This window comes from Salvia miltiorrhiza, chromosome 8 (genome assembly GCF_028751815.1).
Source record: "Salvia miltiorrhiza cultivar Shanhuang (shh) chromosome 8, IMPLAD_Smil_shh, whole genome shotgun sequence".
In the NCBI taxonomy this organism is placed as follows: Eukaryota; Viridiplantae; Streptophyta; class Magnoliopsida; order Lamiales; family Lamiaceae; genus Salvia; species Salvia miltiorrhiza.
In genome coordinates, this window is record NC_080394.1 from 47261174 (window position 1) to 47286350 (window position 25177).

Genomic DNA, 25177 nt, shown 5'->3' on the forward strand with positions numbered 1-25177 from the left:
GGGAAGACTTTAAAATTGGATTATACGATAAGTATATTCCCAAAAGCTACAGAAAGAAGAAGGAGGCTGAGTTCTATAGCCTGAAACAAGGGAAGAAGACAGTGACAGAGTATGACAGAGAATTCTGCGATCTATCGCGTTATGCTCCGCAGCAGGTGGATACTGATGAGAAAATGGCGGAGAAATTTTGTGCCGGTCTAAGGCACGAGATTCGGATGACTCTAGCTAGTCATGGTGGACTCTCATACACTGAGTCTTTGAACAGGGCACTGGACATCGAAGCTGCGATGCCAGTAGAAAGGTTGGCTCCGCCACAGACCTCAACGCCAGCCAACCCACCTGCACGCCCTCAGAACTTTAAAGGGAAGCGCAACTGGAACGACCATGGGAGAAATGAAAATCAGACTAATAAGAGGCCATGGCAAGGAAATGCGCCGTTGGGACAATATCAGCAACAAGGACAAGGGAAACAACAGGGTCCTGCCCCGGCGGGAGGCAGCCAAAGACAAAATGAAGTTCCCCTTTGTCCAAAATGCCACAAACCACATCGTGGTGTCTGTAGGGCTGGAACTGACAGTTGCTACATGTGTGGCCAGAAGGGCCACTACTCCTCACAGTGCCCCAACAAACAGCAGGGCGCGGCAATCAGGGCCACTTATGCCCAGCCCCTGCGAGCAGTTCAAGGGCAACACCAGCCCCGCCAACAACAGCCATACCAGCAGCAATACCAACACCAGCACCAACAGCAACAGAGGCGGCAGCAACCATTGCCACAGCAGGTGAGAGCCTTTGCTCTCACCCAAAACCAGCCCGAGAAAAACCAGGGAAACCTGGCAGGTATGGGCAAGCTTAAAGGTTTTTCCATTATGATTCTGTTCGATACTGGTGCCTCGCATTCTTTTATATCTGCCCCTTGCGTAGATACCTTAGAAATCGAATCAGAACGAGCTAAGTGTGCCTTAAGAATTACTACACCCTCAGGAGGAAGATCTACCACCACACATGTTTGCTCGAACGTAGAATTTGAAATAGGAGAACTTAAGATGGTAGCGAACAATCTTAATATTCTGCTCATGTGGGACGTAGATATGATCTTAGGAATGGACTGGCTAGCTGAGAATCACGCCACCATCCTTTGTAGTGAACGAAAAATTTCTCTTCGACCACCTGGAAAGGAACCGACGGAATTTCACGGCATAGGTATGAAGAAAAGAGTACCAGTGATATCCGCATTACAAGCCAGAAAGGAGATGATGAAGGAAGGAAGCACAGCTTATCTCGTCTACCTAAACGGGGAAGCTAGTGAAGACAAGAAGGTGGAAGATGTGGCAATAGTACGAGACTTTCCAGAAGTTTTTCCTGAAATATTGCCGGGACTACCTCCAGACAGGAAACTAGATTTCACCATTGATCTAGAACCTGGATCTGCCCCAGTATCAAAGGCACCATACAGGATGGCCCCAAAGGAACTACAAGAATTGAAGGTGCAACTACAGGAACTCTTGGACTTGGGTTTCATCAGGCCCAGTGTCTCGCCTTGGGGAGCGCCTGTACTCTTTGTCAAGAAGAAAGATGGAACCATGAGGATGTGCATTGATTATCGAGAATTGAACAAACTGACGCTTAAAAACAAATACCCTCTTCCAAGGATAGATGATTTGTTCGATCAACTCAAGGGAGCCAGTGTATTCTCAAAAATAGATTTAAGGTCTGGGTATCACCAGCTGAAGATCAGACCAGAGGATATACCCAAGACCGCTTTCCGCACAAGATATGGTCACTATGAATTCGTTGTCATGCCTTTTGGTCTAACCAATGCACCGGCAGTATTCATGGACCTCATGAATCGAGTTTTCCATCCATACTTAGACAAATTTGTCTTAGTGTTTATAGATGATATCCTCATCTATTCTAAGAATGACCAAGAGCATGAAAATCACTTGAGAATCATCCTGGAGACATTAAAGACGGAGAAGTTGTTCGCCAAATTCAGCAAGTGCGAATTTTGGCTGAAAGAAGTAATGTTTCTAGGACACATCGTATCAGCAGATGGAATTAAGGTGGACCCCGCCAAGGTGCAAGTAGTGCGCGAGTGGAAATCACCAACCACACCTAATGAAATCCGGAGTTTCTTAGGTTTGGCGGGATACTACCGGAGATTCATCGAAGGATTCTCTAAAATAGCGAGACCAATGACGCAATTACTTCGTAAAGGGATCAAGTATAAGTGGAACGAAGAGTGTGAAGCCAGCTTCCAAGAGCTGAAGAAGAAATTGACAACTGCACCAGTGCTAGCAGTTCCAGCAGCCGATAAAGAATACGTGATTTTCACGGACGCGTCCAAAAATGGGCTAGGTTGTGTGTTGATGCAAGAAGGAAAGGTCATCGCCTACGCCTCACGACAACTAAGGCCACACGAATTGAACTACCCCACTCATGATCTGGAACTGGCAGCAATTGTGCATGCTTTGAAAATTTGGAGACACCATCTATACGGAGTTAGATGTGAAATCTTCACTGATCACAAAAGCCTTAAGTACTTTTTCGAGCAGAAAGACTTGAACATGAGACAGAGGAGATGGCTCGAGCTCGTGAAGGATTACGATTGCGGTATCAACTACCACCCGAGAAAAGCTAATGTAGTAGCTGATGCTTTAAGTCGTAAAACTCAATCCGAGTTAGGACTTCTTCTCACTCAAGAGGACGCGCTTGTAAGGGATTTTGACAAATTGAAGATAGAAGTGGTTCAGCCACCGGCAACGACAAGAGCAATTATTGCAACTCTGGTAGCCGTCCCAGACCTCAGAGAAAGGATCGTCAGTGCCCAGAGAGCGGATGAGAGCTTGGAAAAAGTTCGTCTCAAGATCCGAACAGGCACGCCAGGAGGCTACCAAGAGGCAACGGATGACGCCGTTCTTTTTGAAGGAAGATTGTGTGTTCCCCATAACAAGGAACTCAGAAATGAGATCATGAGTGAAGCTCATGACACGCCCTATACCGCTCATCCCGGGAGTACCAAAATGTACCAAGATCTGAAACAGAAGTTTTGGTGGGACGGGATGAAACGAGATATAGCCTCGTTTGTAGAGCGTTGCCTTGCATGCCAGCAAGTGAAAGCTTTACATCAAAGACCATATGGGAAATTGCAGCCATTGGAAATCCCAGAATGGAAGTGGGAGCACATAGCAATGGATTTTGTGACGGGTCTACCCAAGACAAATAGGGGCAACACAGCTATTTGGGTAATAGTAGACCGTCTCACGAAGAGCGCTCATTTTATACCGATTCCAATTACCCATGGATCGGAGAAACTAGCCCAACTGTACATCCGTGAGATTGTACGGCTACATGGAATACCAATATCCATTACTTCAGACAGAGATTCAAAATTTACTTCTAGATTTTGGATCAGTTTGCAGAAAGAGTTGGGAACAAGATTAAACTTTAGCACCGCCTTTCATCCTCAAACAGATGGACAATCAGAAAGGACAATTCAGACCCTTGAAGATATGTTGAGGACAGTGGTGCTAGACCGAGGAGGAAGTTGGGAATCAGTGCTACCGTTGATCGAATTCGCCTACAACAACAGTTACCAGGCGACCATTGATATGGCACCCTATGAGGCGCTGTATGGAAGGAAGTGTAGATCACCACTTTACTGGGATGAGGTGGGTGAAAGAAAAATCCTTGGGCCAGATGCAGTAAGCGAGATGATCGAGACCATCCGCCAGATTAGAGCAAGAATTAAAGAGGCCCAGGACAGACAGAAGTCTTATGCTGATACCCGACGAACCGAACTACAATTTCAAATCGGAGACAAGGTTTTCCTGAAAGTGTCACCCTCGAAAGGGATCGTTAGATTCGGTGTTAAGGGTAAGTTGAGACCCCGTTTTGTAGGACCTTATGAGATCCTTGAAAGAATAGGTCCCGTAGCGTATAGGTTGGCGCTGCCACCTAGCTTTGGAAACGTCCACAATGTGTTCCACGTGTCACAGCTGAGACGGTACGTGTTTGACCCCAAACACGTGATTCACCAAGAGGAAATGATTCTTAATCCAGACTTGACGTACGAGGAAAAACCTGAAGCCATTTTGGACCGAAAGGTGCAAGAATTGAGGAATAAATCGATCGCGTCAGTCAAAATACTGTGGAGACACCATGGACCTGAAGAAGCAACGTGGGAACTTGAGGACCAGATGAAAGAAAAATACCCAGACCTTTTTACATAGGTATGCAAATTTCGGGACGAAATTTTTGTTAAGAGGGGTAGTATGTAACAACCCGCTCTTTCATATTTATTTAAGTCCAGTATTGCGTGTTTATTAAATCTTTTTTTTTAGTAAATGAAACGCTTTATGAATTCCAACTATGATTCTGAATTACGTAATTTGGAAACAGAGTCGCTACACTAGCAGTATGCATTTATTTATCTTCGCGTGTTTAAAATCGCGACGTTAATCTTTGAATCAATGAATAATTATTATTCAAGGTTATAACCAACTTAGCAAAGTTGTGTTATCTATTAATCAAGATGGAGGTTATTTATAATTATTCATATTGTTCCTTAAGTCGTGAATTATTTCCGACTTTGTAGCTAATTAAATCTACGGATTTAATTTAATGATGATCGAATTAAATCTATGGATTTAATTTAGCAATCTACAGTTTTAATTTAGATTTTTACAAGACAATATAGATATCAGATACAAGAATTATTCGATTAATCTGTATCGTCTGAATACAAGTGCTCGACATTAGAAAAACTCGATACCAAAGTTCTAATACAGAACGACCAACACTGAAGGATTTTATTTAAATCACTTCACAACCTTACAACCCTACATGTATACTACAACTCTATTCTACCACCTGCAACAAAAGAAATAATATAAGGAGAGAGGGGAGAATAAGATCAGCTGCGTCCCCTCCCCTTTTTCTGCAGCAACTGTAGCGGCAGTAAACACTTCACCCCTGCCACAACACCCAAGTTTAAGAAAATGGGAAAAAGGAAAAGGGTGTGGAGACATGTGCTGCAGCAGCTGCACACTCCCCTATTTTCCCCTTCTCTTGAGCCTGCTGCACTTCTCACACTCCAACAATACAGCCTTCTAGTTTAAACTCCACACTTCACTCCTCAAACCACCACTCTCTCCATTCAACACTTAGCAGCAACGGCAGGAATCTGCACTCCTTCTCTGCCAAGCATTCTCAAGGTAAGCTTGACTTCAATGCTCTACCTTCTTCCATGATTCCACCTGCATTAATGCAAGGACCAATTACATTATTTTCAGAACACCTGCTGCCTTGTATCTCAACTGCAACCTTCAACCATAGCAAACATTCAAGGTATTTTTTTCAGTTCACTATTCTCATATATGCATTTTACTTCCCTCACTTCATATAAAAGAAATTCGAAACATAGGATGATACATATTACAGAGGGATATAGCGAATCACATATGCATACATGATCGATAGCATTTCTCAACAAGTCTATGATTCATACATTGTTATACTCTGCACCCTAGAACAGCGAATCATGAGAACCCCCACGCTTAACAAACTAGAAACTGAAGTAGAAGAAGAACGAAAATAGATAACTTAGCTTTTAGGAAGGCGTCGTAATCGGCGCGACAACGGAGCTCCCCTCGGCATCGAAACTCAGAGAAACACTGGAAATGGCGGACCCCCCCCCTGCTCGCCATTAACTGAACCACAGCCACGGAGGAGTGCTCGCCGGCCTCCCTACTGCAGCGGCGGCAACGGCGAGATTTGCATAAGGTGATGAGCTAGGGCTCGATTTGGGGAAAAGTAGAACTATGGCTCGGGCTCTCCACCGGCGCTTCGAATCGAGAGAGAGGAGATGAGGGAATCAGACCGGCGTCGGGGTCTGGAGCAACACCGGCCTCGCCGGCGGCCGGAACGGCCAGAATGCCGAGCGGCGTCGGCAGGATGAAGGAGTAGCAGATCGATTGATGAAGAGAGAGTTTAGGGCGAGGAGGTGGCGTGGTCAACAGATGAACGCCGGCCACGCCGGAAGCTGGAACGGCCGGGGAAGGAGGCGGCGGCGGCAGACGTCCCGACTGGAGGCAGGCCGAGAGTCGAGAGATTTTGGAGAGGCAGCGGCGTGTTTGAACGAGAGAGAGAGAGAGAGAGAAACCGAGTGTTGAGGGAGGGGAGGATTTTGGGCCTCACTTTTTATTTCCTTTGGGCTTCGTTTTATTTAAAATGGGCTTCAATTTATATTATTTAGCCCCTACCTTTAGTTATTCAAGTCCAATGTGAATTATTTATTTGAACCCAATAAGAATTATTATTTTGGGCCCTCATTTTTAATCCTAAATATATTTAGTTAGTGATTAATTTTAATACTTACTAATTATTAGTTGGTAAGTGAGTTAGACTAATTCAAGATGAGTGGATTATTAAGAATAACTATCCGATTTCATAGGACGAGCTTTAATCCAATAGTTGGACCAATAATTAGAGGAATATGAGCCTTGCATAATTACATTACGCATCCTCATTCATTTGAGAATTTCCTTGTATTAAAATCTTGCTTTATTTTCTCGTATTAAAGGTCAGGCACTAGAGTTTAAGGCTTAGTCGTGAGTCTCTACTACCAGGTGGGCTTTCTTACGTATAAACTAAAACCATATAGTAGAATTGTTAAGACTTTATGCTTATGAATTTTGAATGATATTGTCAATGCCTAAATGCTTTATGTTTTGTTATTAATTGCCTATCTGATGTTAATCGAATTCGGATTCTGGATGGGACCGCAAATCCCTTCGGAATTAGTGTACACCTTGTGATCGTGAGTCATCTAGCGGGTTGGCCGATCATAGTGTCCGTAGAGGGAGGCCTCCCTCTCGGCACGAGTTATTGATATGGTGATTAATGATATTAAAATGCCTGCGCGGGTTATTGATGAAAGAAATGATATTATGTTTGGTAAATACGAGTCTTTAAAGGAAAACCCTCGTATCTTACTACTGTTAAAGGCTTGACAATAAAATATTATGCATGTATGTAAATTTCGGCAAGTGTCCACTAAGTACTCTCGTACTTAGCCCTGTATGTATTTATAAATGTGCAGGTTGAGCTGTGATCGAGGATGTAGTGTGCAAGCGGAGCTTTTGTCAATCTAGGATGATTACCTCAGAGTAGAGTATATGTCTTCATACATATACTCAAACTGTTATTCCGCTGCGAACACTGATTTCGTTATGATATTATGTCATTTGTCAAACAATATGTATTATTTGATAATGTACTCAAACTCGTTGAGTACCTCTTTCGGATAATATTATGTACGTTTCCTTTTGACCTTCGTTAAATTCTAGTTAATTTAAATTGTTTTCCTTATACAAGTCGAGTCATCAAGAGACCAAATATGCCCCTTTCTAAATCCCGCTCCTAAATCCCCTCCCTTAGTCGCGGTTTCCCCGAATTTGCTATCATTAGCAAGTGCGGTCGCGACAGATCTTAATCACTATCTTATTAGGAAGTTAGTTAATTCCTGGTAGCTATGATTGTTCTTTATAAATTCTTTTAGATACTAATGTTGTTTGGTTGTCTTCTAGTTTGGTATGTTAATAGAGTTCCTATTCGAAAAGTTTCCCAGCCTGGAAGTTGTCAATGATCAAGCCATAGGAGACTTGGAGGTGAGATGCAAATTTGAGTATCCCTGTTCACTTTGAGTTGGGAGCATGTGATTATGTAAATTTATTGACTTTTCTAGATTCATTGGATTGGTTAGCCATCAACAAACACCATGCAGTAGAAGATTATTTATATTTTTTTATAATGAAATTACACATTTAACTGCAAATAAACTTATAACCTGTCTCTATCATTGTGCACCGGGCATGATTAAAATGCTCAAATGGTCTTTTGCCTCTTTTGTAATACTAATACAAACACTTATATATAAACACCAATCAGATGTTTCATGTATAATCATGATCTACTTATTGAAATTCAGCAGAGACACATGCTGTTCTTCCCAATATGCAATATACTTATTTATATCTGATTTGATCTTAAATTACTCTAATCCTTTTCTTTGTACATGTTTGTGTGTCGATTTTAGGCTTTTCAACATTTGTTGAAGCTTTCTTATTCTTTACTGTATCTTTGGAAGTTTCAATTATATTCATTGCGATTTCATATACCACTCAATCAGAATTATTGTCTTGCGCTACTCTCTAGTTGTAGTAGTCATTGAAATTGAGAATGTCCTATTTGGATTCAGCTTATTGGGGGTAGAATTATGTGAATATTTGAGAACTATATCAAGAATCAATATTCACCTTAATATGGAAATATTTATCAAATTGGGTAACAGTCAGTTAATAAGTCTTTGATAGTGCTTTTGCAGGCCATGCTTGTAATTTTAAAAATAAATACAAGTGCTCATTTTATAAAAATTACTATGAGTTATAGTGCATGGGGTCAACTATTTTCCAATTGCTGGTTTTTCAGGCATTCTATAAGGCATCGAAGCTAAGATTTGACAGTGACCCTGCTTTCAAGGAAAGGGCTCAGCAGGCAGTTGTCAGCCTTCAGGTAGACTACATAGTAACTTGTCTTGTCTGAATGATCCCCAAAAGTGTACAGAAGTGTCTGTTTATATTTTCCTTGCGTGATGTTATATATTTGTATGTATCCATACTTCAGGCTGGGGAGGAGAAGTACCGGAAGGCATGGGCTGAAATTTGTAAAATCAGTAGATGTGGATATGAAAAGGTGTATGAGCATCTTGGAGTTCAGTTGGAGGAAAAGGTATGTAGGCTTCTATCTATGTTATAAGTTGCGCAGGCTGGTTTATTTTAAGTATTTGGCGAATATCCTGCAAGGTTGTTCTAACGTCTATGGAATTATTTCCTAGAAGATCTATGTTGACTAGTGTATGTGCCTTTTTGTTATTATGACCAAGGAACCCCTTCTATTTCTTTTCAGTTGGTGTAAGATATGCTTTGATGCAAGTTTTGTTTTTTTCTTTTGCACTAGAAGAGAACATCTACAGCTCCTTAGGCGTGTTTATAATAATCATTTATTTGGACTAATTTTTTGGCTTCTATGCGCCTTGTCTTTTCCTTTTCTCAGGGCGAGAGCTTTTATAATCCTTACATTCCCGGTGCTCTAGAGTTACTGAATAAAGAGGGATTAATTGAAGAAAGCGAAGGAGCTCGTGTCATCTTCATTGAAGGAAAAAACATACCCCTTATTGTTGTAAAAAGGGATGGTGGGTACAATTATGCATCAACAGATCTTGCTGCTCTGTGGTGAGTTGCCACATTTAGCAAAGGTTCTTTCTGATCCTTTTTCTTATTGTAGCGCACTACTAGTTGCTAGGAGTAGTGTACCCCTGGTTTAGAATAGCGTCAGATACCTACAATGTTGGTGCCTTTTTACTGTTATTGCTATAACAGGTGCTGATAAAAAACTTGTCAATGTAAGCCTTGGAAAGTGTTCTTGTTCTAAGACTTAAATGTACCCCTGATGAGTATTGTTCTATGATGTTTTGGCTAGAGAGATTATAAATCTTTCACTAGCTGTTGCTAACAAGATCTCTCATGATAGTCAATTTTTGTCCATAAAACAGATATGCTGATCTGAAGAATAACCGGACAACGAACTATACATTTAGTTTTGACCAGATGCTCAATGATAAGGTGAGTTACAAAGATCATAAGCATAAGTGAAAGAATTAGTTAATAGCATTAAATGACAAGTTATTAATATTGTAAAATAAATGTTTTGCTCCACATACTTTCTTATTTAATCTTCTCTCTTTGTGATTGACTAATTGATGTAGTAAGTTACATAATGCATGATGTATTGATTTATGTAGTAAGTTACATATAGTTTATACTTTGCTTTTCATTATGTAGGGGACTGCGAGAATCTCAGTAAAGTACATGGGCTATGGTAGCTTGGGATGGCTTGAGGTCAAAAGACAACCAGAGAATCATAGCAGGTTGATTAACTAGTTTTTGAGGACTTGGTGCTAGAAACATTGTATGATAGATTTTTGTTTTAGCTATAAGGTAGTTGGTATTTTCAATTTTGAATCGGAATATGCAATGATGATGTATACTTGATATTTGGTTCATTTGTATAATAATGTATGAATTTTTTGGATGATATATAATATTGTTATCGTTGATTTTATCATTTTTTCGTTTTATAAAAATTGCAAAATTTAAAAATATACTACAATTATATAAAGTGCAAAAAACTGTTATAAAAGGTGCAAAAAATCGTTATGTATTCTAATTAAAGATAACGGTTAAAATCGTTATAAAAACTGCAAAAATCATTATAAAAAGTGCAAAAAATCGTTATAAAAAGTGCAAAAAACCGTTATGTATTCTATCAAAGATAACGGTTAAAACCGTTATAAAAAGTGCAAAAAACTGTTAACTATGATAAAAAAAATTAATTAATACATAACGAAAAAATCTTAATACATAACGGTGAAAAACCGTTATGTATAACCTTTATAGATAACGGATGCGTACTGTTATGTATGACGAATCGTACCGTTATCTATGCTACTATACATAACGGTTGTATGACGTATAGAATAGATAACACCACTATACACAACGGTTGTTTTGCTCATAGATAACGGATAAAATCCGTTATCTATGAGCGTTTTTCTAGTAGTGTCACCGTGTTGCTGAAAGGTGATCCATTATCAATTATGATGTAGCGAGGAACTCCATAGCGGTAGATGATGTTGGTTTTGATAAAATCAGCGACAATCTCTTTCTTCACTTCTCTCAATGGTACTGCCTCAGCCCACTTGGAGAAGTAATTGGTCGCTGCCAGAATGTATAAATGCCCCATCGATGATTTCGTCAAGGGTCCAACGACATCCATGCCCCAGGCATCAAAAGGCCAGGACGCAACCGTGGGGTGTAGTGGCTCGGGCGGCTGATGGATGAGGTTTGCATGAAATTGGCAGGCTTGACATCTTTGTGCATAATCTTGACAGTCCTTCACCATGGTTGGCCAGTAGTAGCCCATCCTCTTGATTCGGAAGTGTAGCTTGGGACCTGACTGGTGAGCACCACAAATGCCAGAATGCGCTTCTTCCATTGCTTTGGCGGCTTCTTCATTACTTAAGCATCTTAGAAACACTCCATCAAAAGACCTTCTATAAAGCGTCCCTTTGAAAAATATGAAGCGAGTGGCGCATCGCCGGATGTCAACCCTTCGGCGTGGATCATTCGGTAATTTATCATATTTGAGGTAATCGACCAACAATTGATGCCAATCTTCTTCCTCAATCTCAAAGACTTCAACAAGATGGCTTTCGATTTCTTCGTCTTTCTCTTCTTCAAAAATGGGTGGTATGACCCATCTTTCACATACTGGAATTTGAGTTTCGCCACTGACCATAGCTATAGTGGATGCAAGTTTGGCCAAGGCATCCGCCTGCTTGTTTTCATTTCTTGGAATATGCTCAATCTCCACATCTCCAAGCCACTCAATGATCTTGCGAGCATACTTGACGTATGGCAATAATTCAGGTTTCTTTACTTCATACAATCCAAGTATTTGATTAACCACCAATTTAGAATCACCATATACCTTGAGGTGAGATTGCTGCATATCCAGCGCCATTTCCAAACCGAGGATCGGAGCTTGATATTCTGCTTCATTGTTAGAGCAATTCTCAGTTAGAGTGAAGGAAAATGGCAGCACTTGACGTTCTGGTGACACGAACACGACCCCGGCACCAGCACCTTCTCTATGAGATGCTCCATCGAAAAACATCCACCAAGGTAGGGCGACATCAATTACAAGTGCATCTTCGTCCGGGAGGTCATCGCTTAGCTCCCATTCAGCCGGAATTAGGTGGTCTGCTAAGAAGTCCGCCAACACTTGTCCCTTCACGGCTTTTTGGGGAACATACACAATCTCAAATTGTTAAAGTTGGGGATACCAACGTGCAAGTCTGTCAGATAGAACAGGTCTTGACATCACAAACTTTAAAGGGTTTGCCTTAGATACAAGGCGAACAGTGTGAGCTTGGAAATAATGCTTAAGCTTCTGGATGGAGAAAATCAATGCCAAACACACCTTCTCAATTGGAGCATATTTCAACTCATTTGGTGTCATTGTCCTGCTCAAGTAGTATAATGCATTCTCTTTTCCACCTTCATTCTCTTGCGCAAGCAAAGCTCCCATGGATCGTTCTTGAGCAGCAATATATAAAATCAAGAGGCGTCCCGACACAGGTGCTGCTAACACAGGAGGCCGCATCAAGTAAGATTTGATGTTCTTGAAAGCATTTCTACATGACTCGTCCCCCTCGAATGGTATACCCTTCTTCATAATTCGGCTAAATGGTTGACACCTTCCAGCTAAATTTGAAATAAACCTTCGTAAGTATGCTAACTTTCCTTGCAAACTTTTCAGGTCATGGATATTTCGAGGTTCAGGCATTTTAAGTATGGCATCAATCTTTTCTTGTTCAATTTCTATCCCCTGATGGCGAACAATGAACCCAAGAAACTTGCCGGATTTGACGCCAAATGTGCATTTTAGTGGATTCATCTTCAACTGATGCTTTCTCAATCGCTCAAAAATCATTCGCAGATCTTGCAGGTGATTGCTTCGTTTTTTGGACTTAACCACCAAATCATCCACGTAACACTCAACATTTTTGTGAAGTATATCATCAAATATCTTCTGCATGGCTCTCTGGTAAGTGGCACCAGCATTCTTCAGCCCAAATAGCATCACTTTGAAGCAATAAATTCCTTTCGGGGTTCGAAATGCTGTCAATTCTTCATCATTTGGCGACATGCGGATTTGATTGTAACCAGAAAAGCCATCCATGAAAGTTAATGCCTCATGCCCAGTTGTAGCATCAATCATCAATTCAGTGATCGGTAATGGAAAGTCATCCTTGGGGCATGCTTCATTCAGGTCCCTGAAGTCTACACATACACGAATTTGCCCATTTTTCTTCCTTACTGGAACGATACTTGAGATCCACATCAGGTATTTGACCTCTCTAATAAAGCCCACATCGATAAGTTGTTTACTTCGGCTTCGATTAGAGGAACCAGCTCTGGTTGAAATCGACGTTGAGCTTGCTTGACTGGACGTGCATCCTTTCTGACAGTTAAATGATGGACAGCTATCTTGGGGCTCAATCCCGACATTTCCTTGTAAGACCACGCAAAGATGTCTTTGAATTCCTTGAGCAGTTCAACATATGAGTATTCCTCCTCCACAGTCAACAACGCGTTGATGTAAGTGGGTCGTGGATCTTCAACAGTGCCCAAGTTAATTTCTTTTAATTCATCAACAGTAGCCTTGACTCCCTCTTCAAATTGTTGAGGAGCTATTTTAGCATCTTCTTCTTCAATAGCCACTTCCTCACATGAGGTGATATGGTTTGATGTGACAACATCTCCATCTATATTTTCTGTGATAGTACCATCTTTAACTAGATCCGCAATTTCACGATGCACTTGACTTCGAGTAGTGTGGGAAACTGGCTTACTAGCATCACTAGTAACACATTAAGATGAACCCACGCTTTCTCTATCTTCATCGTCTTTGGCATTCTGTGTAAAGACGACCGTCTTCACCTTGGCCTTCAATTCTTTTCCGTACGACACGAGGAAAGTGGTACACCTTTTCATACGAGAAGGAATCAAGCTCCTCAGCTTTTCTGTCATGTTCAATTCGTTGAACCCTTTCGTCATACCTTATTTCCATGATTTGCCTTTGCCGAGTCTTTTAAAGACAGACACCCGTTGAGCTTCTTTTTTACCCAACTTTTTGAAAATAGAAACTCTTTGTGTTCTCCGATTGCTCGAGGATTTCGGGGTTTGCTTGGTGCTAGCATAGTTATCAGTGGCTCTCTTTATGGTGATACGAATGGGGCTTTGCACCATGTATCCCAAGCCTGCTTTGGGGTTTTGGCTTGTGTTAGCAGTTTTTCTCACATGAAACTTTGACGTAGAGCTTTCTTGGGGATTGTATCCAGCATTCACAAGGAGTTTATATGCCTTCGGACCAAAGTGTTTTGAGAGTTTTTTGTCTGAGAGATCTCCATGTTCAGTGGCGCCACTTTGCTTTGGTCGGACAAAACCTTTGAGTGGCTGGGGAATTGGCTTTTTGGCGTCAATCTTAGTTAAAGGGATGATGAAACCTTCCATATTTGGGGAAGACTCTTTCTCTTGGCGGGATCCTGACTCCTCATGTGGCTCATCCCTTTCTACCATTGTCACTTTAGTTCTTTCCAAATAGAATTTAGCATCGGCGAAATGAGACTCTGCTTCTGTGAAAGGTTTGTGATCACCAACCACTTTTCTCATGGCACCATTTTGATAGTACTTGAAGCATTGATGCAATGTAGAAGGAATAACACCATTTTCATGAAGCCATGGCCGACCCAGAAGCATATTGTAGGACGTCCTAGCATCGATAACATGAAGCAACGCTATCGAATCCATATCCTGCATCAGCAATCGCAGCCTTATAGTTCCAAGAGCTCTTTGCCCTTCATGGTTGAAACCTTGGATCATCAATCGACTGTTTGACTGCTCATCTACTTGGATTCCCAATTGCTTCAAAGTCCTTAGTGGCAAAATATTGACCGCCGAGCCTCCATCGACGAGAATTCGATTGACCTTCTGCTCTTGTGTATAACAACTCACGAACAATGGCCTGTTATGAGGTTCAGATCCAAGCTGCAAGTCTTCATTGGAGAATGTGATTGCCAATGCATCATCGTCTTCATCCATATTTAGCTCAGGTTCTTCATCTACTTGATTGGATGTATCATACATAGCTCCAACACCTTCTATTATGTCATTCAAGTCGGTGGAGACCATATTTACAGCAGCAGCGTCTTCTTCAAGAGATATTTTTCCTTCTCGAGCTAATCGCATGACCCTGTCTTTGAAGATGAAGCAATCATGTATGGGGTGCCCAACCAGATGATGGTATTTGCAGTAACTTGGATCGTCTGTCCTCCCTGCTTCATTTGGTCGCTTCATTTCTGGCAACTCGATAAGCTTTTCTTTGAGCAGGTCATCAAAAATTCCTGAAACATCAGAGTCTAAGAGCATCCACTATGGTTCAAAAATTGTGGGTAGTTGTTGACATGGAGGTGAGAGAACCATAGTGGGCGGCTGAATTTGGGGTAGCAAAATTTCAAAGGTAGTACCTTGGTAGCAGTTCAGCCGTGGGCCCCCAAGGCAAAAGAAAACACGCGCGTTTGAGTTCTCGTCGCCCAATTCGCGCACAGCTGGAGCGCCTGGAATTGCCGCACACGGCCTGGCCCACCTCTTTCTCTCCATTTTCGTCCGTTTCCTTTTTTTTTTTTCATTTTCCCCATCCTTTTCCTATTTGTTTCCCTTCCATTTTCCAACTCCAAACAAATAAATTTGTATTTGATGTGATGATACAAAGCAGCATCTGTATTTGATGTGATGATACAAAGCAGCATCTGTATTTGACGTGATGATACAAAGCAGCATATGTAACGTTTCAATTTTTTTCCCTACATATATCTCCATGTATCATAAGATTCTTACCCCAAATTTAGATTTACTTCTTCTCCAAAAAATTTAGAAACATCATGAGTGGATTTCCAAATTGGTTTGATCCATATGGATCAAATTCAATTTCCCAAAATTCAAGTTCTCCTTCACAAAATTGTAACGATCCTTCTCAAAATTCCGGCATTCGCCCTCCAAATTTCTCTTGACCACATATGTCTAATCCTCAAATATATCCCAACAATCCCATGAGTCAATCAGCCTCTTCATTTCAATTTTCATCCCAAGTGCATCCATCTCAGGGATTTCAGCCATACGGATATCCTCAGCAATGGTATCCCCCTCCAGGATTTTCCCCACAAGGATATCCTTCACAGGGGTTTATGTTTTTTGACTCTTCCAGGAGGACCAGTGTAGATGGGAGTGGTACTGATGGAGGCACACCATCATCAGGAAAGGCAGTTCAAGGTTTGGATAATATAAATCTCTCTGCTGAGCCTTCATCCGACGACGACGAAGAGAATACCAACATGCGCCGGGTGTTTTATTCAGATGCGGAGTGTGAAGTTCTTGCGCAATGTTACATCGATATTAGCATCGATTCAGTTGTTGGAAACGACCAAAAGATGGACAAAACGTGGAAACGCATTGCGAAAGCCTACAATGAAAATCGCCCTGCCAACACTCCAAACAGAAAGTTTGGAGTGCTGAAGGCTCATTTCTACAAGATGCAGAAACAGGTGAAATGGTTTTCTGAATGTTACAATAGGATTGCAAGCATTTGGAAGAGCGGTGCAAATGATGCTGATATTATGGAGATGGCACAAACAGAATACAAGCAGCATCACGGTACAAAAGGTTTTAAATATGTTGGAGTTTGGAAACTGTTGAAAGAAGTTCCCAAGTTTGCCGAGGTGCAAGGAAATGTTCAAGCATCCAAGAGAACCAAAAATACAGAAGGAGGCGCCTACACATCATCTTCTACAGCTGAAGAAACTCCCACGAGTCGCCCAATGGGGCATATGATATGATCTTCGCCGGCAATTACCGGAAATGAAATGAAATGATGTGATACCAACTGATGTGAGAATGAAATGATCGATGAGATTTTTTAAACGATGCAGATCTGAAATAACGATAAAAGGGTGGAATAATCTCAAAACCCCTGAATCTAATCTACGAAATGATCTAGAGAACGGATCCCTAAACCCCAACGCACGATTGATACAGTAACTCGGAGACGATGAATGATATGATAAAATTAAAGACATATAGAAGATGGAAGTCCCAAAACCTCTGAATCTACACCACGAAATGATCTAGGCGAACGAATCCCTAGACCCCAACGTGCATTTGACGCAGCAACTCGGAGACGCTGAATGACACACGACGAGGGATGATGAACCCGCCGATAGGTTGGATTTGCTTGGGTAAAATCCAGGAAGAACTCGAAGTTCTCAAGAGAGAATAATCTCACAAATTTCATATATCATCAAAGTTTTTTTTTATCGTTCCATACAGCCGCCATATATATAGGCAAAATAAAACCCTAATTTAAAAGAAGGACATAATCGTAAAAACAAGCAAACAAAAGAAACTTGATCAGCAAGCTAAAATAAACCCTAGTGAGAAAACCAGCTCCGTACACTCTGCTCTGCACGTCCGCTCCTCTATTCTGGAAAGTCGGGATTCCTCTGGCGGAAGGATTCCTCTGGCGGAAGGATTCCTCTGGCGGGAGGATTCCTCTGGCGGAAGGACTCCTCTGGTGGGAGGATTCCTCTGGCGGGAGGACTCCTCTGGAGAAATGACTCCTCTGGCGGGAGGACTCCGCTGGCGATATGACTCCGCTGGCGAGCTGACTCCGCTGGCGAGCTTGAGTCCGCTGGCGAACTGACTCCACTGGCGAGATGACTCCGCTGGCGAGCTGATTCCGCTGGCGTCCTTGGCGAGCTCGATTCCTCTGGCGTGGGATTCAAAGCTTGGCTCTGTTCGGGCTGCATCAGGGCTGCATCAGCATAAAGCGGCAAAGAGAAAGGAGAAGGGGAAGGGGAAAAAAGATGACCTCGATGCATTGCGTGAAGTTGCAAAAGAGCATGAAACAAATGCAGCAAAATACATACGTATAATGGAAGAAAATACGCTTATAAAAAAATGAACAACTTCTAAAAGGGAGGAACAACGTCTGAAGGAGGAGAGGCAACGTCTAAAAGAGTATGAACTCGTAATGAAGGACACATCAGGGATGACAGAAATGCAGCTTTACTTGCACAAAAAACAATGCGAGAAGATACTGAAAAAATGGGAAAATGATAATTAGTTGTGTTATCTTGTATCCACTAGGATTTGTTTTTAATTCTGTAACTGTGTTGTGTGTAACCGTTAAATTTATCTTTCAATAAAATGTACTTGTTTCAATAATAGTTGATATCTCGAAGGGTCATATTAATTTCCAAAGTAACCGTTGCCTTCTCGAAGGGTCATATTAATTTAGAAAGTAACCGTTGCCTTCTCCAACGGTCATATTAATTTAGAAAGTAACCGTTGCCTTCTCCAACGGTTACCTCTTAGTTATTATAAATATATGTACCATATACTTCATTCTCATCATCCACGAAGAACAATTCTCTCATATCCAATATATATCTTCATAACATCAAAACAAACGACTTATGTCTTCATTTTCTTCTGAAAACAATGTTGAAGAAACAGTTGCATCTGCAGCTGTAGCTGAAGCTGAAGCCTTTATGGAAGAGCACATGCGCCAATACATGGAGGATGATAGTATCCATCAACATGTGCTTCGAGCAATAGCGTCAAACACACCTCACACGAGAAGATATGTGCAAAGAGATCGGGAAGGAGCACACGAGCGACTCATGCGGGATTATTTTGATGATAATCCAACATTGGGTCCCAATGTATTTCGGCGGCATTTTCGGATGCGAAAAGAGTTATTCACTCGCATAGTGAATGCTTTGGAAGCCCACAACACATGGTTTCAACAAAGACCCGATGCCACAGGGAAGAAAGGTTTCACGCCACTACAAAAATGCACGAATGCGGTTAGACAGTTGGCATATGGTGGCCCAGTTGATCACTACGATGAGTACCTGCGGGTTTCTGAAACAACAGGGTACGAGTGCTTGCGCCACTTCTGCCGAGGTGTTATTGAGGTTTTCGATGGACACTACTTGAGGCGGCCAACCGTTGATGACTATCAGCGCTTGATGGAGATGCACGAGCAGAGGCATGGCTTTCCTGGAATGCTCGGGAGTCTTGATTGTATGCACTGGACATGGAAAAATTGCCCAGTAGCATGGAAAGGCCAATTCACCCGTGGCGATCATGGAGTCCCAACAATTATGCTTGAGGCGGTTGCATCTCAAGATTTGTGGATCTGGCATGCTTTTTTTGGAGTTGCAGGGTCCAACAATGATATAAACGTGCTTAATCAGTCTACACTATTCAACGACGTTCTACAAGGGCAAGCGCCTTCCATCCCATTCACAGTAAATGGCGTGCAATATGCCCATGGATACTACTTAACAGACGGTATATATCCTGAGTGGGCAACTTTTGTTAAGAGCTTCCAACATCCTCAAGATCCAAAAAGAAGGAAGTTCAAGGAAATGCAAGAAGCTGCGAGGAAGGATGTAGAACGTGCATTTGGGGTTCTCCAAGCTCGTTGGGCAATTATTAGAGGTCCGAGTCGCTTCTGGTATAAAGAAAACATCACTGACATTATGTATGCTTGCATTATTTTATATAATATGATAATTGAAGATGAAGGGGAAATGACAAGCCAATGGGTTGAAGACGAACCAAGCACGTCGAGCAACAATATTGCAGGGGAAATAAATCGTGGTTCGGTAGGAGGATTCAACGAGTACCTCAAAAGGGGTGCTAGAGTACGTGACAAAACAATACATCACCAACTTCGATCCGATCTGGTTGAGCACGTGTGGGCGCGATTCGGCGATGATTAGTGTCATAATTAATTTTTTTTGAGTTTGTCATCATTTGGTATTTAAATTAAGATGTTGTGTGTATTTGTGTTTTTAATTTTAGTTGTGTGTTGTAAGCAATTAATTTTCAATAAAATGTGCGTTTGAATTTTAATTTTTGTTAGCATAATTATATTAATTTTAAAATTCTATGTTATCATTCAAATAAATTAATTTATTCATATAATTAAATTATATTATTTAAATAAATTAATTTAATCATATAATCATATTAATTTTATTAAAATAAAATATAATACAAAATTAAATACACAAATATATATATATATATATATATATATATATATATATATATGGTGGTAAAGTAATAATGATAGTGGGGTCCATGAATAGTTAAAAGTGAGGTAGTGCTATAGTGGAGAAAATATGGGGTAGTTGAAAAAGGAGGTAGTAGATGAGGTGGCACACATGTGGCATCCACTATGGGTAGCACCATAGTGGATGGCCTAAGAATGGATATTATTTTTGTTGCATTTCTTTCAAGGTAGGTCTTCTTTGCCCCAAGTCTCGGGAAGAGTTCTGATTGTCTCGTGGAGTGTCCTGGTTGCCTTCTTGATTAGCTTCTTTCTTTAGAAATTTCACGGAAGTTGTTTTCACTGCCATAGACTCCTTCTTTGGTGCTTCATCGGATGGTTTGCTTCATTTCTTGAATTCTGGCTTAAATTTGCGATCTCGGATGGGTGGTCTTTCGATCCCGCTTGCCATCATGCTCAACTCCATATCATGAGCTCTAGTGGCCAATTCCTCAAATGTTTTTGGCTGGATTCCTCGCAGAATATATGCAATCCCCAGTGCATTCCTTGGATACACATTTCGATAGCAGATGACTCAGACAACCGATCCTTGCAATTGAGGCAAAGGTTTCTCCACCGATTAATATAGTCAATAATTGGCTCTTCTTTAAATTGACGCTAGCTTGTGAGTTCTATCATGCTGACAGTTCTTCTAGTGCTGTAGAAACGGTTGAGGAATTCATGCTCCAGTTGCTCCCAGCTGTCAATTGAATTTGGCTCCAAGTCGGTGTACTGTTGGATTTGTATACTGAAAGCAAGAACTTTATGCTTGTATACAATGATTCCTGTTTTCACTTTTCTTATCTCCTATCTGATTGTGTTCATGATTGCATATGCATGTTCTTTATCTCTGTATAAGTAGATTATATGGTGTGTTGTAGATCACAGAAGACCATATAATTGGAATAACCTTAAGAGATATAATATGATCACAACCGAAATAACTCTAGGACAAGTTATTGGTTTAGGCAGCAGTATAGATGGAAATAGTTTGTCTTGGCTACTTGTCTATACTGGTACGTCATTACGTATTGATAGGACCACAGTTTGAGATGTATTCTTCTATCTGACTTAAGTGAAGAATAAAGATCTCGGTGATTTATAAATCTTAATACTAATAAGTATTCAGATATATATATTAATTCGTATATCACTTTGACTTACTATGGGTGAAAGTTATATACTAACTCGAGTACTCTGTATCTTGGGTGATAGCGGTTAATATATGATATTTGATTATCTGTATTAGTACCCGTATCCGGTATAGGATAATGACATCCCCTTAAGGAGCTCAATAAGGTTTATTACGCTAAACCCTGCAGGTTGATTAAGTTCAGGCGTAATAATAAAGTTTGAGTGGTACTGCTTAAAGAATTATTAAGAGATTAATTAATTTAAGCTGTCAGAGCTCTAATTAATTAATGGAAGTCAGATATTTTAAATACGGAGATTTAATAAGTCTAAATACAAGCCCCGACTCATCACCGGCAATAAAGGGGTAAGTCAGTATCGGTTCTCTAGTGGAATGAACTGATATTTATAAATTAATTATGGTCTGGGCTGACCATAGATAAATTAATTTATTTGAGGCCCATCTTTATTCCTTGTATCTGGTCCCTGGGCTGGCCCAATGTCTCTAAGCCCAAGAAGACAGATTTTCGGCCCTCACGTAGAGATTGGCGCCTCCTCTTCTTTTCTGTATTATTAAATACAACTGTCAGCTCTCAGGAAAATACACTGATAAAAATTAGGGTTTCGAGAGCAGAGGGAGGCGCAGGAAACGTGTGTGGCCATTCTGTCTTGGGAATTTCCATAGCTCGTTGTCCATCCAACGTTGGGAATTGAGCGGGATACAGTCGAGAAGATCAGAGCTGGAGTCAGATTCTTTCAACGCGATCATCAACAGTTTGTGCATCCGATTCTCAAGTAAGTTTTCCTAACACCTATGTGCAGCTGTTAAATTCATAGGAGCATGTTAGGATTTAATCGTTGTATGATGAATTAATAATAATCCAAGAAACGATCATCGGGCAATCGAGTATTAATTCAATTTAATATTCCTTCAATTGGTATCAGAGCCCATGATTAATTTCTTGGCTCTATTATTAATTTATGTACGATTAATAATGTGCGTTGGTTTTAACTGCTGTTGTTCTTCGTGATTCGTTGATTCGTGGAATACGTCGTTGGACGTTGTAATCGTTTTTCACCACGAGAAAATCCGTGGTTAGATTAGGTTTTCAATTGTATTTGTTTTTCCGTTGTAAATCTGTAAAACTGAGGAACGAAACGAGGATGACGACGAATCAACGACGAGGAAGGTGTAAGGAGGTTGCCACGGAAACGGTGTGGCACGGGCAGCCGCGGCGCCGAGGGCCGCGCGCGCACGGGCGCTTCGGCACCGTGCGCTGCTGATCACTATTTTATTAGCAACAAAAATACCGCAACTAACACGGTGTAATCGTAGCACAGAAATAGCAAGCAGAGTATCGTATCCACAGAGACTGTAAAACGAAATTACTTTATCTATCTCCTAAACAAACTCTCACAGTATGTAGGTAAACGAAAGCAGGAAGGTTTAATTAACTTAAACTAAAACGCAAATAACAATAATTAAAAACACGTAGGAAAAATCGAATATTAAAAGACAACTGATCCTAGGGTAGTAAATTCATTAACTAAATCCACATAATAAATCTATTAATCCTATTAACCAATTTTAATCCAGTTATGATGAGAGATCACTTAATTAATCAATCACTCTCGCTAGAGCAGCAACGATCGTAGATTAGTAAATTATCTATCTCCGTTAGGTCTCAAGAAAATCTACTAACTCCCAATAGCTCTTAAGAATAGCTCCCTATGATCCACCTATCTCCGCTAGGTCTCAAGGTTAAAATCATATCATACATTCCTGAATCCGCTAAACAGTTATCTCCGCTAGGTCTCAAACCGAATAGCTAAACATGCAAACTATTGATCAGATAATTCACAAGAAATTAAGCACCAGGAATTATGAATCATAAGCTGGAAGGCACAAAGGTATTAACAAATAAATTACATAAATCTAATTAACTATTTACAAACCCTAGAATCAGAAAAAGAAACTAGCCAGACATAGCAAAATAAAACAAAAGCATAATTAAAAAGAAAGCAATAATAAAAACTGAATTAAATAAAACCCGGAATGAATATTGAATATGACAGCTGAAATCTTGCAGGAAAAATAAAGCTAATGTATGGAAGCAATAAAATTCTAAGTCTAAAAATAAAAAGAAGAAGAAAAGAAATAAAGAGAGGTAAAGAGATGTGAAAGATGTGTCTAATAGGTCAGGGAAAGGACCTATATATAGGCACAGGAGATAAATACAGTGTAGAGCTCGAAAATACTGATAAAATCCGAAAATCCCGCAAATTTCCGAAAATTCGGAAATTCCCGTCGGGCACTATTCACTGCTGTGCGCGACTTTCTTGTTTCGGCCATATCTTCCTCGTCCCAACTCCGATTGATGATCCGTTTGCGCCTACGAACTCGTATCGAGACGAACTACAACTTTCATTAAGATCAACAGTCCAAATTCCAACTCCATATTTCTGTAAAATTCATCAAAGTACGAGAAAGTAACATATTTCACAATAAAACAATTTAAGCACAAAACAATTATCAAACACTCAATTTCCTATAAAATAGACATCATATGAACACTAAAAACAATGGAAACATGAGTGTTATCAACTTCCCCAAACTTAAGCCATTGTTCGTCCTCGAATAATGAGAAGAACACAATCAATAACACGAATAGGTAAGAAATCTAGCTCATCGATGCCTCCGAATAATAAAGAATGATAGAATTCTCAAATCCTCAATAATTAAGCACAAAATTCACCAATAAACACATCCTATAGCAAAATCAACCTTGACATTCCAAACAATTGAATCTCACAAGGTATGTGTATCACTCAACTCTCAATTTGATGGAATATATAGGACGTGTATGCTCTCATCGAATTCAATGCAATGCAGATCTCTTACCATAGGCTTGCCAATCGTCTACAATCTCCATCGCTAAAAGTGTATCAGGACTAAGATCAGAAAGGTCTTTTTCTTTGGGTTATAATGTAGGGACATTGGTTAAGGTAGGGAAATATAGGCTAAGTGACTCAAATAAATTAAGAACACCAACCTTATAACTTCACAAAGCAATTATGGAATAAATTCCATCTTCCACCCAACTATATCACCATAATCAACACAACTCAAGGGATTTAATCATCACAAAACAGAACTAAACACTCTTTTATGCTCTCCATTTATTTCCAACAAGCAAAAAGTCGATTTTCTAACAAATATCTCAAAGTACACTCGACTTCACACTTTTTTTTTTTTTTCTTTTTTCTTTTTTTTTCTTCCTCGACAATTTTTTTTTTCTTTTCACAACTTTCTAGAGCTTATAAGAGTAAATAGTAGCACAATGTCATCCCTTCTTTTTTCATGACCCACTATGATATTCACCACACAAAGATCCCCATATACTTCATCACCCCCTATCATCCGGCTAAAGAATAAAAAGCTAAATAGGCTCAAAGTGGATAACAAAGGATAATTTTTTTTTTCAAGGATAGTGTTTGGAAAAATTGTGGCTAACAAAAGATGGCCTAAAATCATCTCCTAATCCTGAGCACAACTGCAACCTCGACACAGAAACCATGGCAAGTTCTAGAAGATCACCACATGCATGACAAAACTCACAACAAAGAATAAACTGTGTATGATAAACAGTTATGGCTCAAATCCTCACAGGTTTATTCAACGTCCAAAAGTCAAGGTCAAAATCACTCTAGAATTATGCAAATTAGTTCCAATTATACTTAAATCATCAAAGAAAATCAAAGTCCAATATTTTTTTTCATAGAAATCATCATTGGCATCTCACCAGAAATCTAATGGAGCAATAATCATCTCAAAAAACAAAACAAACACATACCACCAACCAAGCAAGATAAAACAATAAAGCTAACAAAAAGATAAAAGTGATACACATATCTACTCTCACCCCCCTCCCCCAAACTTATTACAGAACATAAGTTCGAAAATAAGTTTGGAGGATGATGATATGTGTGTCACTACTCACAGAAATACATGCTCCATGGTGGTGGTATGAACAAGGCACGAGTTCCCGCATCTTCCAAGCTCAACACTGCACTAAAACCCCAAAACGAAACAACAAAACAAAAAGAAACAAAACGAAACTAAAAGAAAGAAAAACAAAACAAAGAAAAATAGTTGGATTACCTCCCAACAAGTGCTTAATTTAAC

General features: G+C 40.3%; 4 protein-coding genes across 5 annotated transcripts; 3 read left to right on the forward strand and 1 right to left on the reverse strand.

Annotated features, from left to right (window-relative positions):
* Window positions 1-7490: 7490 nt before the first annotated feature.
* On the forward strand, window positions 7491-10179 carry LOC130996885 (arginine--tRNA ligase, cytoplasmic-like). 2 transcript variants are annotated; one of them, XM_057922164.1, is made up of 6 exons: window positions 7491-7667; window positions 8488-8571; window positions 8683-8787; window positions 9112-9313; window positions 9611-9680; window positions 9900-10179. In XM_057922164.1, the coding sequence occupies exons 1-4, from the start codon at window positions 7593-7595 to the stop codon at window positions 9292-9294; spliced, it is 447 nt and encodes a 148-aa protein (XP_057778147.1). In that variant the 5' UTR covers window positions 7491-7592; the 3' UTR covers window positions 9295-9313; window positions 9611-9680; window positions 9900-10179. The 2 variants fall into 2 exon arrangements, with proteins under 2 accessions (XP_057778147.1, XP_057778148.1); XM_057922165.1 differs by having other exon boundaries at window positions 9112-9290.
* Window positions 10180-10656: 477 nt separating this feature from the next.
* Window positions 10657-13023, reverse strand: LOC130998564 (uncharacterized). Its single transcript, XM_057923980.1, has 2 exons — window positions 11967-13023; window positions 10657-11915 (listed from the first exon to the last, which is right to left on the reverse strand). Exons 1-2 carry the CDS (start codon window positions 13021-13023, stop codon window positions 10657-10659), a joined length of 2316 nt encoding a protein of 771 aa, XP_057779963.1.
* A 2734-nt stretch (window positions 13024-15757) lies between these two features.
* On the forward strand, window positions 15758-16573 carry LOC130998565 (uncharacterized). Its single transcript, XM_057923981.1, has one exon. The coding sequence runs from the start codon at window positions 15758-15760 to the stop codon at window positions 16571-16573; it is 816 nt and encodes a 271-aa protein (XP_057779964.1).
* Window positions 16574-18163: 1590 nt separating this feature from the next.
* LOC130996868 (protein ALP1-like) lies at window positions 18164-19661 on the forward strand. The gene has a single exon (XM_057922137.1). It carries the CDS (start codon window positions 18212-18214, stop codon window positions 19526-19528), a length of 1317 nt encoding a protein of 438 aa, XP_057778120.1. The 5' UTR covers window positions 18164-18211; the 3' UTR covers window positions 19529-19661.
* The last annotated feature ends 5516 nt before the right edge of the window (window positions 19662-25177 follow it).

Bases quoted from the DNA above. Each gene is read 5' to 3' on its own strand.
- LOC130996885 (XM_057922164.1), top strand. From the start codon at position 7,593: ATGTTAATAGAGTTCCTATTCGAAAAGTTTCCCAGCCTGGAAGTTGTC. The intron at 7,668-8,487 runs GTGAGATGCAAA...CTGGTTTTTCAG, and splicing joins AAGCCATAGGAGACTTGGAG to GCATTCTATAAGGCATCGAA. The intron at 8,572-8,682 runs GTAGACTACATA...TCCATACTTCAG, and splicing joins AGGCAGTTGTCAGCCTTCAG to GCTGGGGAGGAGAAGTACCG.
- LOC130998565 (XM_057923981.1), top strand. From the start codon at position 15,758: ATGTCTAATCCTCAAATATATCCCAACAATCCCATGAGTCAATCAGCC.
- LOC130998564 (XM_057923980.1), bottom strand. From the start codon at position 13,023: ATGTGGATCTCAAGTATCGTTCCAGTAAGGAAGAAAAATGGGCAAATT. The intron at 11,916-11,966 runs GTTGGTATCCCC...TTCCCCAAAAAG, and splicing joins TCTATCTGACAGACTTGCAC to CCGTGAAGGGACAAGTGTTG.
- LOC130996868 (XM_057922137.1), top strand. From the start codon at position 18,212: ATGTCTTCATTTTCTTCTGAAAACAATGTTGAAGAAACAGTTGCATCT.